Below are 18,945 nucleotides of genomic sequence, written 5' to 3' on the forward strand. Positions count from 1 at the left end.
CGCACCCCCATTGAATCAAAAAGTAAATATTTGATCTGGAGCACAGTAGCATCACGCAGCAGCTGGCGTTGGGGTTGGCTGCAAAGCAAACTTACTGGTTGGAACTGGCTTGAAGTGCGGAACTAGGGGTCTGCCGTTGCTCCATTGAACAATTATATTTGGGAGTGGATTTCGACTTTGGCTCCTTGTGATGTAATAAGGATGACTTATTTCTGCCAGAGACACTATCATGAAGCATTGGCAAAGCTAATAGGTGTCACCGATGTGACCTATTGGCTTTGCCATTGTTTTTTGCTGATGTTCAGCAACAGCCAAGAGAAAAAGTGTATCATGATGTAATGCGCGCATAGTGTGAATACTTCATGATGCACCTGGCATCGTGCCATTTTGTAGCTGTGTGCACATGTGATGAATATGCACAGGCATGCATTACCACAGATGCCTGTGTCTACTGATAGGTGTTGGCACAATTTTCTTAATTTCCTTAGAGACCCAACTTGGCTTAGTGTGTATATATATATATATAAATCGCCAAAGTATCTCCTGACCCAATAAAGGATTTTGGAGGCCGAGACACAGTGTCGTCGTTCTTTGCTGGCTGTGCCACGTGGAGATACTTTGGCGATTTAAAGGACCGGTACTTGGGTGGTCCTCCTGACGACACACCCGCTGTTGTGGCCGGCGACGGCTTTTTCCCGAGCTTGGAGGAGTACAAAAAATATATATATATATTACCTACTGGCGGTCGCCAGTAGGTATATATAGTTAGGATTTTTTCTCTATGGGTTTTTTGAAAATTCTATGTCTAATAACTTTGGCGTTTGTGGACGGAATTGGCTGAAATTTTCAGGAAAATGGCACATTTTGTTTCTGAGCAGCCCTTGAAAATTTGGGGGGGGTTCGTCAAGGGGGGGCCGAGAAAAAAGGGGGGTCCCAAAACGTGTTTTTAACATTGAGTTTTCCATAGGGCGGTTGGCCTCACTTTTAGCCCGAACGGCTGAATGGATTTGCACGAAACTTGGCAAAATTGTAGGGACTGGTAGCCCGATGTGCCTTTTGTAGGTCTCAATATATGTGCTCCAGTGGATTTTGAGAAATTAACGTTTAAAAAAAGATATATATCTGTAACAGCGGACCTGGCAGCGTCCCAGGACGCGTACTTTACGCGCAACGGAGCTTTGTGAAGCGAAGCTGATTGGTTCTCCGGCGTCTGTCAACATTCCAAAAAGTCCGTAGCGGCCGCCATCTTGTCTCTCGGTAGGATCGAGAGACAAGAGGAGGTCAAAACAAAGGGGGAAATAACTATAAGGGGGCATAGTAGATCCTCGCTGACCCCCTAGGTTTGATGTGGAGGTTTTAAAAGGGCCCCGCGGGGCAAAAAAAAAACAAAATAATAATAATCGAACGGCTGAATGGATTTGCACGAAACTTGGCAAAATATTAGGGACTGGTAGCCCGATGTGCCTTTGCTAGGTCTCAATATATGTGCTCCAGTGGATTTTGAGAAATTAACGTTCAAAAAAAGATATATATCTGTAACAGCGCTCCGCTTCGCGTACTTTTCGCGTTACGGAGCTTTGCGAAGCTGATTGGTTCTCCGGCGTCTGTCAACATTCCAAACAGTCCGTAGCGGCCGCCATCTTGTCCCTCGGTAGGATTGAGAGACAAGAGGAGGCCAAAGCGAAGGGGGAAATGACCATAAGGGGGCATAGTAGATCCTTCCTGACCTCTTAGGTTTGATGTACCATTTTGCCAAGTTTGGTGTAATTCCGTTCAGCCATTCAGGCTGTAGACGTATGTAAATGTCCTATGGAAAATTGCATGGGGAAAACACATTTGAAAGTGTTGAAATTTAGAACCAATTAAAATGTTACTTTGGTTTTGTATTTGTGTGTGATGAAAGTTAATTGGTTATGTATATATGTCAAATGAGAGGAAACCACAGCCATTTTGTGATACTACTGTCTGAGGTACATTTGTGAGGAATTTTTGGTGGTGAATTTCTGGTGTTTGATTTACACAGTACTAACACTTCTGCTACTTTTAAAAAGGTGAGTTGTTAATTTGTAAGGGGAACTATGTTGTACACTTGAAGATAATTTGAAAAATGTTTTCTGTTATTTATTTGCAGTCCTTCTGTTATACTAAATACTTGATAAAGTTAGTTTTATATTATGTATTACTAAAAACGATAAATGAAAGTGATTATTTTTTTCTGCAATTTACAGCAAGCAATTTCAAAATAAAATGGCTCACAATGAAGAGACCGTGGCAATTTCTTTTGAATTGTCCAACACATTGATTGAAATTGAGAGCACCAATAATGAAATATTGTCACAAGGAGGACATGACTTGTATGATTCCATTAGATTGATTGAAATGGACAGCACCAAGAATGAAATATTGTCACAAGGAGATGACTTGAATGATTCCACTACATTGATTGAAATTGAGAGCACCAATAATGAAATATTGTCACAAGGAGGAGATGGCTTGTATGATTCCATTAGATTGATTGAAATGGACAGCACCAATAATGAAATATTGTCACAAGGAGGCGATGACTTGAATGATTCCACTACATTGATTGAAATTGAGAGCACCAATAATGAAATATTGTCACGAGGAGATGACTTGAATGATTCCACTACATTGATTGAAATTGACAGCACCAATAATGAAATATTGTCACAAGGAGGAGATGACTTGAATGATTTTTTTGATCAATCTCTTGATGGCGAATTTATCGAGTGTTTGGAGACCATAGAGTTACAAGAATCATCATTGGAGACTTTTAATGAGGACATTGCTGATGAGGACATGTTACTAGTTCTTTCAAATTTAGAAAATTCTGAAGAATAAATTTATATTTAGAAATCAAAAATTGTTTGAGACATTATTCATTTTTATTTTTAATTTATGAGGTTGTAGCGAAGTGATTGTAGTATAAAATGAGACTTATAGTATAGAGTGCAACATTTTTATGTTACATGGTAAGTTTACTCATATTTACTTCCCTTCTGCCACTATATTATCTCCAATGTGTATTTGACATGTCTTCTTCATCTCCGGCCTCCTTTCTCTCACTGTGTGTCTCCGATGCATCTTATCGCTGCTATTTTGTGTAATTACAGAAGAGAGTAAAATAAAATAGTTCGGAACGTGAAAAAGGGGCAAAGTAGAGTACTCCTCACCCCCTAGGCCTTTTTAGGCGGTCCCAAAAGGATCAGTTTCTGCTTTCCTGAGAGATTATGGTATGAGTTCCATATACCACAATAACTTGCATTACAACATGCAAGATATCTATCTCCTATTACCAACTTTTGGAGATATTCGCGCTAAGCGCGAATATCTCCAAAAAGTAACACCTGCCCTGAGCAGTTCTTAGCCATGTTATCCAATGGGAGGTGGATAACATGGCTAAGAGCATTAGCTCGGTAATGCATGAATATCGCTGAGTTTTTAGCGATATTCATGCATTGCGGCCGTTTATTATCGCATTTGCGATAAACCTTGATAATAGTAAGGTTTATCTTCGATAATTTCTGACGATGCTTAGTGGTAAAAAATTGGTTGGTAAGCATCGTTAGCGATAAATATCGCTTAACTTTGGTAATATGCCCCAACGTCTGTTAACGTTCGATTCGAAGGAAATGAGGAAGTGTTGAAAAACATTGTCTGCGCCATCTTGCCTTTTTTGAAATGCCACACTTTTGTCGTGCACGGCAGCCATTTTAGATGTCTTGACCAGACCCACTCTCTGCACGCTGTCGATTCGTAGCATGGCTCCTCACCCACGCAAGCATCTTCCCTAGGCACTGGTCACCACCGCTCTCTGTCTTATGCATGGGCAATAAACCTCCCCCCATCTGCGCTGCTCTTCCCTGAGAATCACACTCTGTGCCCGCCCGACACCTCCCTTTCGCCCTATTCACTACCGCACCCTCTGACACTCCTCTTTCTCTGTGTCCGATTGTCCAGGCTATCAGCTAGCCCTGCAGATGTAGTTTATGGCCCCAGCTGTAAAGAATCACCCCTCTTCAAAGGAGTTATAGTAGATCAAGGCCCACACCCGATGAGATCCGTCACACCACACGTGTTCCTACTATCTGAAAACCATCCTGTATTGTGATTGGGGAGGGGACCGAGCCTGAAGCGGAAGATTCCAGGAATGACTCTTTGTACATCAAAGTTTTTACAATTATGTGTCACATTAAAAATATATAGCACTCCAACAAAGTAGTAGGAATATAAAACTTTAATAACATATAAATATATACAACAAAACAAAAACAGTAAAAACATTTAAACAACGAAGAGACCGTGGCAATTTCTTTTTAATTATCCAATAGATTTATTGAAATTGACAGCACCAATAATGAAATATTCTTGTCAGTAGCGGTCTGTTGTGCGAATAGTTCCAAGGCAGCAGAACGCGCTGAAATCTAGATGGCACGAAAGTGATGTCTAGTAAGTTGCCGCCCAGCAAAAAACGGCGTGGGGCGCCGCGGGGGTGAGTGAGTCCAGTAGGCACCACAGCTATTCTTACCGGCATTGCAGAATTACTGCTGGGGACAATGCCTGTGCTGTAGCAGGGTCACAGCAGAAACAAAAAGGATTCTGTTGAAGATGTTGTTGGTTTTCAATTTGAAAACAGTTCTGGTGTCAACTGCTATGCTAATGTAGTGGTTAATGTTTTGTTTTCTCTAGAAAATGTAAAAGAGGGGGAGGCAGTCCAAAGTTCCGTTAAAAGGGCAAAGGAAAGGATCGGTGGTTTGAACTATCAGTCAAAAAGGGGAGGGGGTGCAATAATTTTTCCTACCGGGTCACACTGTGCTTTCACCGGAAGTGAGGTCTGCAGGATTCTAGTAATTCAAAGTGAGGCTGGCGCCAGCATGGGAGCGCCGACGTCCCGCGGATACAGTTTCGTCACTCCACGGGCGATCATGGCAGTCATTCCCCATCGGGGGTCGGAGACTCCCGCGGCTCCTCTAGAATCTTCAAGGTCGTGGAGGACTACGGTGGTGGAGTCAACCAGTGACCGGGCCATTTCTTTATGCTGGGCCCGCTCTTGCCAGGTCGACCGCCATTTTGAGAGTTCGGCAGCTACCGGCGATCGCGGGGTCACATGAGCGGACGGGCTCCACCCTGCCGGGCGAGACGTTGCAGCATGGCCACAGTGGAAGAACCGTTTTCCGGGTGCCTGGAGCGCTGAGGGTGCAGCTGGGAAGTCTCCACCTGGGGAGGCGGGAGAGGCCTGTTCGCACCGTCTCTCCCTCCCAGTGCACCCCACGGCGTCTCGCTTGAGATTTGTTATGGCCGGACCAGGCGATGAGGACGAGGGGGGGGTCGGAGGCATGTGCAAGACATCCCCCCCCAGTGTTGTCGCAGCCATTATAAAAGAAAGAAGTGTCCCGTCCGTCTTCGGGCCGGGCTTCCGGTGGATGTCGGCCGGACGCCCCTGGCTCTGGCCCCATGAACGGGTTTCTTGGTTTATCGGCTGCAGCCGGATCCCGTCGGCCTCGGCCCCCCGACCGTTGGTGGTCGGACCGGAAGAGCATGTGGCGGGACTACCTGCAACTCTCAAGGGCCACCGCGGCCGGACTGGGAGAGAGAGGGGAGGGTCGAGGAGACATTCCCCCCCCCTGCAACTGTTCAGCGTTGTAAAGGCAATCCCCTGGCCGGGTCCCGCTGGCCTCGGCCTCTCCTTCGGCTACACCCTACGTTAGGATCTCCTGGCCGAGGCGTGGCAGCAGGACCTGCCTTATATGGGCTGCTCCCGGCTGGGCGTAGCCGGAACCCTGCCCCACCTTGGAAGTTTCCAGAGTGGGGGTGGATGTTCTACTGACTTGCATTTTCCCTAGTCTATCGATTTTTTTGGCGTGGCAGGCGGTGGGACAGCGAGGGGTGATTTGGTTTCTCTTACTGTTTTTCTGGTCTCTCACCACTGGCATATTTTAACGTTTTCTTGTTTCTAGGACATTAATAGGTTTTATCATTACGTTATGTTATCGTTTCTTTGTTCGTTGTTTAATAAAAGTTCATGTTCATCAGTGGCCTACTGATTTTCGTTTTCCTATTTTTTTCTTTCCAGGTTGTTTCATGGTAAAGTTTCTGTTAACAGGATACAGTGATCACTTCGTTATTATTGCATATGTCCTTTTCACTAGGGGTGCTCTCTGGTCGGGCCAGATGACGTATCTCTAGTAAATGGTCCGGGTGAAAAAGGTGCATCAATCAGTGGGGAGTAGATAGGCATGACAGATTACAACGGGGGAGAACGGTCCGCATTACGTACCCTTTCACTACTTGCAAAGATTTTCCTACGTTTATTTGCAAACAGGGAATACCTCCAAAAAGAACTAATTCCCAAACAGTCAATGTTCGGACAATCAATCAATCAATGAGGAATGAAATAGGTACGACGTGTTAAAGGCTTGCGTTACCTACCCTTCACTATCTGCAAAGGGAGAGAGAATATTCCTATTCTTCCTCGTTTGCAGGTAGAGAAGATCCTTAAGAGAATTAACTTCGAACAATTCAATGCTCGATTGAAACAATCAACAAGGGGTACTGTGAACACAAATGAACGCCGCTTATATACATACGCATTGCTATTTTCAACAGGTTGTTCCTAATGTTTCTATTTTAGCGAGGTCAAAAAGAGATCCCATTAGTGGCCTACTGATTTTGCTCGATTCCTTTTGTTTTTTTTACACGATTTTTCGCTATCTGCAAAGACTAAACAGAGTATTGCGACTCTGTGCTTGTTTGTAAATAGAGAATGAACCAAAGAGAACAATCAATCAAATAGAGAGAGAAGCAGGCACGACGGATTACAAAGGGGTCAAAGGGCTGCGTTAACTACCCTTCACTATCTGCAAAGAGAGAGTACTCCTAATAGAAATGAGGGGTGGGGGGCAGCATTCAAAGCAGATCAGTGTGCATAAACACGAAAATGTTTTTACTTACCACGTACTTGACATTCGACAGCTTATGATATTTGCTATTAAAAAACCATTGAAATTCACTGAAAAAACCATAGGTTATAGACCATATATAGTTAGGAATTAGCATTTACAAAACCTTGAAAATTCACTGAAAAAACCATAGGTTATAGACCATATATAGTTAGGAATTAGCATTTAAAAAACCTTATTTTACTCACACAAAACCATTGAAATTCCATATATAGTTAGTTGCACTAACTATATATCGCGCACCCGCAATCCACTGCTGATGATGTCACATATTACATCATTCATGACATGGTCAGTGACATCACTGATGACATCTCAAATGACATCACTGATGACATCACTGATGACATCTCATTTGACATCAATGACCACATCACTGATGATATCATTCATGTGACAATACAATGCATCTCCTCACACTTTAATATAACCTCTGTTACACCCAGTGTTAAATACAGAGTATAATTTTTGAAACCATTGACACACCAATACTAGTTACTACATACGCACTCAGTGATTCCTATGTTTACACACACATTCACTCATTTACCCATACAATCATTCATACATACAATCACTCATCTTTACAACACTATCATATGCACTCATACACCTATACAGACTCTCACACTCTGTCACTCATCCATGGAGTTACTCACACACCTAGTCAGTCCTGTAAAGAATCAATCACACTTCCATTTTCTAATCTATACAGTTAAACATAGAGCACCTTACATTTTGAAACATATACTAACACATAATTACTCTCTTATACAATCATTGATACAAGTACACATTGATCTGCACAGAGTCACACACCTCCCAGCCAGCCACACACACACTCAGTCTCCCATACAAATACTTGGGCAATCAATCAATAACCCATATAGTTACTCATATAGCTACTGATCAACACATGCAGCAGTTTACAGAACAACAGACATAATGATGCACAAATTAAGACAGTTTAGTCACTAACCCATGCACTCAGTGAGACACATTTAATCACTCACTCATACAGTCAGTCACGCACCTACTAAATCCTTCATCCAGACACTTCTACATCTACTCATTCTTCAATATGTAAAACATATTTAAACTTTACAGAAACACACAGTCACTGGATGTTGTCATCAGTGATGTCATCAGTGATGTCACTGACCATGTCATGAATGATGTAATATGTGACATCATCAGCAGTGGATTGCGGGTGCGCGATATATAGTTAGTGCAACTAACTATATATGGAATTTCAATGGTTTTGTGTGAGTAAAATAAGGTTTTTTAAATGCTAATTCCTAACTATATATGGTCTATAACCTATGGTTTTTTCAGTGAATTTTCAAGGTTTTGTAAATGCTAATTCCTAACTATATATGGTCTATAACCTATGGTTTTTTCAGTGAATTTTCAAGGTTTTGTAAATGCTAATTCCTAACTATATATGGTCTATAACCTATGGTTTTTTCAGTGAATATATATATATTTATACACATACATACATACATATATGGAAAGGAATCTTGTTATCAATTTATTATCTGCCAAGTGCAAAGCTGCCAGTCTTGAAGGCATTCGCTCTGATGTTGATCAATATGATAATACACAATTTGTTGTGAAAGTGTAATATTGATAAAATAATTTAAATAATATTCAGGTTAATACATGCCAATATTGCTCCTTGATACCTCACAACCAATAATCAGGCAATTGGTCATCACTCACTAGAACTGGATGATGCATGGAATATTTCTTAAATCATCCAGGTTGATTTAAGACAGGGTCTCAGCATTATTTTACAATCCAGGCTTCTAATCCTCTTATCAAGTAATACAATGTCATTTATACAGGGGAATTGTACTGACGTCTTCGAACAGGTTGCAGATCGCTGCTGCTTAGATAGATCATCAAAGACTTAAAAAATGAAAACGTATGGAGGACAGACATATAACTATCTAAGGACACCCTGCTGCTTCACAGGTGGGCAGGTGACGTTATTGAGAGTGTGAGTCAGTAGGAAAGACAATCTCATTCTCATGGCTTGAGATGGACGAGCCACCATCTCTTTTTCGGCTCATGTTATAGGCTCAGGATTTCTGAGGCAGGGTCGGCCAGGAAGTTAGTAATTGGGCGGTCTCGAAGTTAGCAAGAGGGCAGTTTACATTGCTTAGAATTTTAATTATGATCAAAAGAAGGATGTAAGGGGTCAAAAACATGCAAGAAAATTGTAAAGGTACACCCTTCCAGTTGAATGAGTAGGTAAACATATCAAAGGAACTTAGGACTCCAGTGATGAAAAGAATGGTTTGCTGTGGGACTGGTAGCTCCAACTGAGGAAAAGACTGATCGGTCAGTAAGCAGCGCTGGTCCAATGAATGAGCCTGAGGACTCGAAGGTTGATGTGAGGAAGAGACTGATTGGTCAAGCTGCCTTGGTCCCCTGATTGGACGGGCGTTTCAGAGGACAGGGAGCTCAAAGCGAGGAAAAGACCAGTAGATGAGTAGACTGCATAATGGACAGCAGACCTTGCAACAGACCAGGAGGTCCAGATGCCGAAGACAGTGGCGCTGTTGCCTTTAGGAGTGAGCAGGCAGAAATGATAGAGAATAATGCAGGAGATTCACGTTTTACATTTAAATACTTGTATTAGTGTCTATGTTGATGAGTCTGATGATGTAATTGTGTGAGTGTTTCCCTAATTTGACAATTAAGTGAAGTTTCATCAACTTCAACGCACCTGTGCTTCTTCCTTACGGTAGCCGCCTAGATGCCCAATTTCACCAAAGTAATAATCATCTTAATAAACTTGTTCTTACCACTCGTATCACACAAGGAAATTGTACATTCATGGTATGTTCTCTACATAAAAGAAAGAAATACTACTGTTGTGAATATACATACCCCTGGAACCGTTTGAAGTGAATTATTGTCCAGCCACAACTCCTTTAGGTTCTGTATCTGTTCCAGACCTTCAGGCTGTGGAATAAATCAAAGGACCTAGATTAGACAGCGCACATTGTACATTTCCCTTGCATCAGCACCATTTAGGATGACTCCACACCCAAAGTAGTATAATAGCATACATAAAATGCAGTAAGCAGTGCTTAATTTGTAAAAAACATAAGTTCCAGGGCTCTCATCGGGAGGCCACTGCAGTGTGCACCACACATTGTCCCGGTCATGCTGCCAATGATAGCAACAACACAACTAATAACCTCCACAGTCCCACAAGTGTGACAATTCGGACTATTACAGGACCCCAAAGCTATAAGAATGTCTTGGGCAGCAAGTAAAAGTCATTTGTAATGTATATTGAACTGATACTTGATTGTTGTTGTGGTAATCTCTTAATTAGCCAGACAGAACCACCTTGTGGCAGACTGTCACAAGGTCTTGATAGTTAAGAGCCAGAACCGAGCACCAGAAAGCACTGGCTCAGATTAAGCACTGGAAGTAAGATTTCTGTTATGATAGTCACAAAACCTCATTTTGTCGACTGATCTTCAGGTTCAATGAACACAAGTTGTTTATGGGTGCTGCAAATTTATTGGACTGGTCAATATGCACGAACTCCACTGCCAAACTGTGAGCAAAATAGCGGTAGAAGCAGTCAATTCGAAGTTGATTTTGATGATTTACATTTGTAAGCAATTGATTCTGTACCAATCAATTCAACTTTCTCATAGACTTCCCAGCAAGCTCTTGAAGAGAGCCGCAAGCGTGTACGCCTTCATGTCAATAATTGAAATGTCACATGCTCTCTTATTCAAGTAATACATTTTCTTACATGAAACGAGGACTAAGATTCGGAGATGCTGAGGACTTGAAATTCCACATGAAGCACATTGGGGTGCAGAATGTCAAATCAAATGATGTAGCTAAGAGTGCGAAATTATCATTCAACACAAGGCATCTCGGCCGAGCTTTGAACACAAGGTATTTCATTGAGTTCAATTTTGATTCAAGATAATGCATTTTATCTGTCAACTGTAACGGAATTTTACCTAATTAGTCATGTTGAAAATTGCAAAATATATTTTTGCTACAATTTTGCACAGGCCTAAATGTAACGCTTATAGCACTGGAAAGCCTTTGGGTAGCCATTCGCTCTATAAATCCCGACAGACTAAAATAGAATAGAACGCATATGTGACTTTTAGGTGGTTACCTCTACTCCATACATTTGAGAAATGTAAGGCGGAGCATATTTCATCATCCCCCATAGGGCAGCCAAACTTGCAGATGCAGTTGTGATCGGTAAACAGATACATGAACATTTGTGATCTCTTCTATCCCATGATATGTCAGTGCTGGATCTGAATATGGATTACAGAGCTCCCTTGCATATATCTGTGTCACTCTGTGATTAGGCCACACCACACGCTTGGGACACCTCGCAGAACCTTATGCATGACCCCCAAACTCTTCCGAAATATGCTGCTCTATAAACCCACACACAAACCAACCAACAAACAGAACAATCACTTACCCAAAGCTGGCAAGTTTATGAAAATGTAATGATCTCTCTAACATTTCTCTGCTTGTATCAGCCACAGGTTTGTTGATAAACATTTGGAGGCCATCTGTAACCCTTACACATGGCAGCACAATTCTTCCTTAGCTAGGTCAGTTGTACTGACCTGATGTGTCTATACATGGAAGGAGTGAGCATGCAGTAGCATGTTGGTGTTTCGATGCTGTGAAAATGTGATGAGGGTGTCGTTCATAGGCAAAATCTCATTATTTGCACAATACGTATGTGCAACAAGTCAATACGTAAAGAAAAATATGGCCAGAAACTATCAGAAATGAATCCATATATATATTTAGTCAGAGGAATCAGATGATATTAGGCAGCATCAATATAAATTGGAAGTGATCAGTGGTCAAGGTGCAAACTTGACACAAAGGGCTCAGCGTTGTGAAAACAATGCAAAATAGTGAACAGCAAAAAGGAAAGAAGCAGCAAAAAGAAATAACTATTCGATAAGGAGCACGGAAAATGTGATGATACCAGCTCATAGTAATTCCATTTCAAATATATGTATTCAATAATCCACATCTTTTTCAGCTGGTGTATTGTTGACGGCGTTTCACTCTTTAAAAATTCAACAGGTCTTCATCACAATAAAGCAATAAAAGAACACCAAAAAATAGATTTCTACATGAAAGAAAAGGTGAAAAATTAATCCACCATCACTTATAAACTGAAACGTATCAAAAATAATGAAAAGGGAAAAAGAGGCCATATATCATGAGAACTTGCAAATTCAGTACTGGGGTGATCTGAAAAAGAAATACATTAATTGTAACACTACAAAAGTAGTATGGAGTTATCTAAACTTGTCAAGATGTGCACACGGTCACACACTCAAGTGAGGAGGTGAATGGAACTTACGGATATGACTTGCAAATGTATTGCTCTTAAAACAATATAATCAAAACAGGATTGTCAAGGCAAAACAACTGCATCAGAAGAGATTAGGGAGGGAGGTCGAATGGCCACTCACAAAGAGTCGCAATAAATGACGTACTGAACGTGGTAAACAGTCACCGATAATTTTCTGAAAATCAAAGGGCAAAACAACAGAATCAGCATATGATAATCCTTAGCAACCTGTTACAGGGAAATCACAAAAGGGGGCAGGACAGCGGTACCTGTGAAGGAATTAATCTATCATCCCAACTGCATCGAAGTACTCCAGTTCACAAAGAAACCATATGCTGAACCTCGGCACATCAATTAGGGGTAAGGTAGACACCTTGAGGATGCATGTGTGATGCGTCAGGGGAGGAAACCCGCCAGAATGTGCAATGTAATGGGGCGAGGATAATAACGGCATGAGGCATTTGTCTAGGTAGAAAAAACAGTAGAATGCGCAAGGAAGGCGCTTTAACAATCAATGCTGTAACAATAAACTGTGCACTGAAAAAACAGCGAGTGATATGTTAAGCATATGTAAAAGGATTAAAAACACTTGAATTAGTTACCTGATGTCACAGGATATCAAACGCATGGAGCATGAATAGAAGAAAACACTAGAATGCGCATAGTGAGGTCAATGAATGGTATACCATTAGGATGCGCGAAGTAAGTACAATGAATGGTATACCATTAGGACGGTGCATCAGAAGGCACTGCGAGGGGGAAGACGTCCTTAAGAGTGTATAGAAAATGTGGGGGCATAGGAGAGAAACTTTTTTTTAAAAAAGGGGGCAACTGATGTTCATAGGTAAAAAACAATCACAATAGTCCTCTTGAATTGTGAATCCAAAAAACTACAAAAATGGAAAAAACAATAAACAAAGAGTAGCCAAGGAAAAACATGAACAACAGACTGGTGATCTCAAAACATAAGCACAGGGGATTGTACCCATAAAAGACAGACTAATAATGTAAATAGGAAGAATCTGTCCCGTATGAAGGGCTTACAATATAGAGTGATAACAATGCGATACGGTAAGGTACCAAAGGTTCAGGACCCTGAATATAAGAGAAATGAATTAAGCAAAGGAGATCAACCAATGAAAAATATATACATGTAATGATGGCATTGTTAGAGGGCATTATCACATAGAAGGGGACTTACAATCTAGTGTGAATTTGAAATCAAACAATTAGGTCGTGATCATGTTATTCCATTCATCAAGTGTATTTAGTCCTGTGTTGACAGAGTTAGATTTGGAATTCCAGCGTATTCTTAGTGCATCTGTGATAAGTTACCCCAGATGCTGGAAGTTGAAGTTGTTCAATGATCTGCCATGTGAAATCCTTTTCAGTGTGGTTTTGTGACAAATGTATTTGTGTCATAGCCAAGTTATAACCAATGCAGAATAGTTGCCCATCTGAGTAGAATGCTACTTTATTATGCTTCATAGAGGAAATACTACTTAAGCAAAGACTGTCTATCTTTGAAATATAAATATTGTAATACCTCTACCTCTTTGTTTGTGTACAATCACTTTGTGAATTTTCTAGCATACTCTCCAGTGTGACAGATCTGATTATATCAATAGAATTTCATATTGTCTGCCGTCCAAAATGGCAGCCATGGACTTTGAGCTTGTTCAATGTTGGGCTCAGGCTACTTCTCCTGCTGGGGTCATAGCCTCAATGCTGCGACAATTCTTCTTGGATTCAACTTATTTAGCATCATGTCTAAGGTAGATATAAAGACGTTGCTTACACTCCAAGGCCAAAATCACATATCCACTACTCTGAACCCAATTTACAACATATTGGATTTTATTGTACTTTAATAACATTTTTACAGCAATAAGAAGACACCATGCTGACGTAACCCTCTGCTCATTTGGACAGGAGAGACTCAGACACAAAAAATAAATTACACCACAGACATACAGAGAAGATAGGACAACAGTGTATTCCATCTAATGACCACGATCTTGCTTGGAGGAGGAAAGCTCCAACGGACAACTCTGGAGCTAAACTCGAGTCAGCTGTGAATCTTCACAAATGCTTAACTTCAGCACGTGAAACCTCTTCCTTGTGGCCATGGTGAAAGAGTAAACTAACTTCACTTTTCAACACATTGAAGCTTTAGAGTGTTTCTTTTATACACAAGACGGTGCTACAAGCCTGTTATCAATGCAAAGCAATTACATAGCGATGTATACACCTGATGACCCACTGGAACTGATCTCTTCGGCACGGAATGCCTTCACTGGATATCTCAGTGGCAATGACTACAGGACAGACTTAACCTTGGTATAAGGTGATATGAAATTATTATGTCCCTTTGCATAGAACGCATAAGGCCTCTTTTCTTTGATTTGTCTTGAGCATAGAAGCAAGTTAATAGCCATAGGAGTGACAACTGTAGTGCCCAAGTAGTCTCTGATGTCTTAATTACTGTTCCCTTCCTCTCCATGAAACTTCACTTGCATTTCTTCAATCAGTCTTCCGCTCTTCGATCCTTCATGTGTATCAATAACATGTGTATTGGCAATAACTTTTATTTAACAAACTTAGAAATGGGACACGTTTGGTATGAAGCACAATGTACAACATGAAGTTATCATTATTAGTTTGTGCAACTTCCTTATTCCTCTTACAATTCTCCCAATTTGGGTTCCCTAACTTGTGCTTCAGTTGTTCATTAGGTTGTTAGTGCCATGTGATGTCTACACGTCCGACATGCATTCATGGACTTGCCCACCTCACGGGTAAGAGTGCGCTTTAGAAATACACATAACATATATACTTCTCTTTTTCAGCTCTCAGTCATACCTAAGCCATCCAGCATGGCCTCCTCCACCTTGTGTCCTTTCTTTAAATCATTTGTATTACTTTCTCCTTGGTACTGGAAGCCTCTCCATCTTCCTGTTCCCTCATCTTCAACTTTGGCTAATTGTCATGTTCACTTGATGAATCACTTGCTGTCTTAGGCTTTTATCAGGCTTTTTCCGCTTGTTCAAATTGTCGCACCATGTGATTGTGCTTTTCAAATTGTTTTAATGCATATCATTTACATTTTATGTTTTTAATTCTTACTGCATATTTTTGTGCTCTTTGGATGTAAGCTCAAAATAAATTAAACACATACATTATTGGAGAGTAATAGTCCTGCCGGACTAGTCAGATGGTACCTCTGTGCTGGAGTACATCACTAAAACATTGATAGAAAGCCTCTCTTTGTACAAGCCTTCCAACGGTTTGTCTAGGGATCATACTCACTTTCGGAGGATTATATGTGCTAGGCACGATCATATCAAGAGTTGTGGTGCACTAGACGCCTAAGAAGAAGACACTAACACCGCAGGGACAAGCTTTCTGTAAATCAAATTCTTGAGGATTGAGGATGTAGAAATAAAATTAGGTTCCGAATGTGAAAAGTGAAGTTAAGCACACACAGAAGGCCTAGTTCACAAAATAGTGAAGAGCCACAAGGAATGATACTGAATGCGATAAAGTATAATTTACACATTGAATACTTTCCATGATTCTCAAAGGAGAGAATGCGTGTGTATAGATGTAGAAGTGCAGAGTTACAGAATTAGAACATCTGCAGTCTTAAATATGGAGATAGCAAAAGGTTGGGCATTCTCAATGGAAGTCCAGCAGTGCCCGTTTCATTTTTATCTGCTTTGTCAGCGCCATTTAATGTATCAGATGGCTTCTTTTTCCGCCACCTGTTTCTTCTAACTACACCTTTTTCATCACACTGTTCTGTGTCTTACTCGTTCTGACTTGATCTCAGCAGGTACTTTTCTGGCCAGTTTATTGTTGTCTTAGGGAACCATGTTTTACTATGAATTGCAAATCGCTTCGAGAACTTATTCAATATGCAGCCAACTGTTTGATATCCAAGGTGGGCCCACTCGGAGGATTCTTCATTAGCTACTGATAGCTTAGAAGATGACCTTTAAGGTTCTGTGCATGACACACCTACTGTTTATGGAAACTCCTTGCAGTTTATCAAGGACAAGGTCAGAATTCTGCCATCAGCCATATTTGCCCTATCTAACATGCCTCATATATCCTTTTGGATTTTTATTCTTCTCCTGTGCTGATTACACCAAACTTTTCATCTACCTGAATAAGGACTTCTCTGTCACCGAGGCCATTTTAGAAAATGTCTTTGGGACTTTGAAAACTTGATGAATTGCAATGACCCAGAGTTTTACTCTGACAAGGGGTTCTCCCTTCCTCTGGTTGGATGACTTGTGGACCCTTAATACGGCCATTTAACTCCTCCACAACTCTTTGCAACCTTGGCTTCATTTCTGGCTCTGTCTTGGCACCTCTGAGAGTCATTAAAGGCTTTCAACACTTTAACTTAATTTTTTACTTCTGAAAATCGGAAGAAAAATGTTTTAGCACCTCCCAATTTCCTGCCACAAAACAACGGTCCACGAAATCATCTAATATCACCTACATATTGGCACTTTGCTTTATTTGGATCTTGCCAAATACTTTTGGGTATATTTGACATGCATTCATGCAGCACAACGCAGCACGCCACCTTGATGCGCTGCACTGCGTGAAAAGGAAAGGGAAGGAAAGCACCATATATAAGATATTACAGCGCATTATTGTCTTTTCCTTGAGCTGTTGCACTTCAGGCAGCCTAGTATAAATGCATGCACCCTAGCATCATAATGCAACAGTGCCTGCGTTACAAGGACAATTGCTTTTGTACTGGAAGGGACACCTTCCTGCACAAAAACAATCTTTCGTGGCATTTTCCTCTTTCTAAGCACACATAGAAAGAGGAAATACCAATTAGAAAAACAATTTCTCCTTGTTATGCCATGCTTTGGGAGGCGTAGCAATTTCACGCAATCCCAGGTTTACAAACCTTTGTAAATCTGGAGGTAGATTTATCAACATTTCATGCAGCGGAGCAAGTCACCTTGCTGCACTGTATTACTTGAAAGTGGAAAGGCAGTAATGCGCTGTATTTAACATTATATGGTGCATTCCTGTCAACATAGGCACCCTTGCACTGTGGTGAAGGGTGCCTGCGTTGCAGACAGGATTGTTTTTGTCCAGGAAGGGACACCTTCCCACACAAAAACAATCATCTGAGGCATTTTCCTCTTTCTATATGTGCTGCAGAATGCATCACACATAGAGAGAGGAAAAAATGAAGCTAAATAAAGATATTTCTCCTTGTTATGTTTCACCTGGGAAGGAGTAGCATTTTGAAGCATTCTCAGGTTTACCATTAATGGTCAGTCTGGGAACATGCCAAAATCCATGGGTGGATATGGGGGGACAACCAGGCTCCACCCATGGCAAGCGTCCCAGGGGCAGAGAAACCAAACATAGTGCTTTGCACTGCATTGCATTACTCTAGATTTAACTGCATCAATGCGGCGGCTTTTCCCGCTGTACGTGGCAATTTTAAAATTGCCGCGTTACATGACGAGCTCAGCTCGTCATGAGCGCACGGCAGGTTACGCTCATGACGAGCTGAGCTCGTCATCAGCCTGGAAGGGGTTAACAAGCATTGCAGGGCCACGCAAGGTGGCCTTGCTTGTTTTGATAAATCTGACACAGTAGTTGCATCGCCCGTGTGCCCCATTGCATAGCACAAGGGCGATGCAAATCGTTGCTAAATGTGCCCCCTGGGATTGTGTGAAATCCATGGGTGGATGCATATGCCTATCTTCCACCCATCGAAGTCCTCCTAGAATTAAATGTGATGCAAGGCAACGCAAGCCGCTGCATTGCGTTACATTTTATTTACAAAGCCACGCAAAAGTAGTGCAACCACGATGAATAATGTAAGTAAATCTGGCCTTGGGAGCATAAAGTGCTGTCTATGCCATTGCTGGGCTTTATCCGCCTGAACACCATGTCTAGGCATCTGCCCTCTGTACACTGGCTCCCTATAACAAAGCGTTCAATCTTTAAAGGAGTTTGCAGTTGTCATGGGGGTGTATCAAAAATGGCCCTTCCCCTCTTAAATGCTGTTTGGTTACATATTGCTGCCCTTCAAACAATGTATTTCACTTCTGGCAATGTTCCTGTTTCTCCTCCCACTGACTGTGTCCGTTTTGGCCAGCTGGGCTTTTTCAGGTGTCATAGCACAATCCTGGAACCGCCTGCTGGTGGCCCTCATATCCCAGTATAGCCATCTGCATCCTACAAGCAGTTTCCCACCAAGGCATAGTTGCTGTCTCGCTTGGTTCACCTGTAATATGATGGGTTGTACTTTGTAAACGTATGTGTGCTCATCGTGATTAGACCCATAGGAGGGTATAAGTGCTCAACAAAGTATAAACATAACTCAACTAAGGCGATACCTGTCGCTAGTTGCACATTCTTTCTTTGAGTCCCAGTTGATGCACTTTCACACTAACTAGTTTTTAAAGCGCTCCTAGCTTCTTCACCTTCTAAGTGCTTTGCGAGACTGCCAGCAATGTTTCACCATATATGTATCCGTAGCTGACCCACCAATGCGTGTATACTACTGATTCCTTTTCATTTACTATA

At 41.5% G+C, this 18,945-nt stretch overlaps 1 protein-coding gene across 1 annotated transcript in view; it reads right to left on the bottom strand.

The window, feature by feature from the left end:
- Positions 1–18,945, bottom strand: part of LRRC7 (leucine rich repeat containing 7) — a 2,053,453-nt gene that overhangs the window by 815,017 nt on the left and 1,219,491 nt on the right. The window contains exon 10 of the mRNA XM_078668793.1: positions 9,882–9,956. Within this exon, the coding sequence (XP_078524919.1) occupies positions 9,882–9,956 (75 nt within the window). The remainder of the gene's footprint in view (positions 1–9,881; positions 9,957–18,945) is intronic.

The sequence above is a fragment of the Lissotriton helveticus genome, chromosome 1_2, assembly GCF_964261635.1.
Source record: "Lissotriton helveticus chromosome 1_2, aLisHel1.1, whole genome shotgun sequence".
Classification (NCBI taxonomy): domain Eukaryota; kingdom Metazoa; phylum Chordata; class Amphibia; order Caudata; family Salamandridae; genus Lissotriton; species Lissotriton helveticus.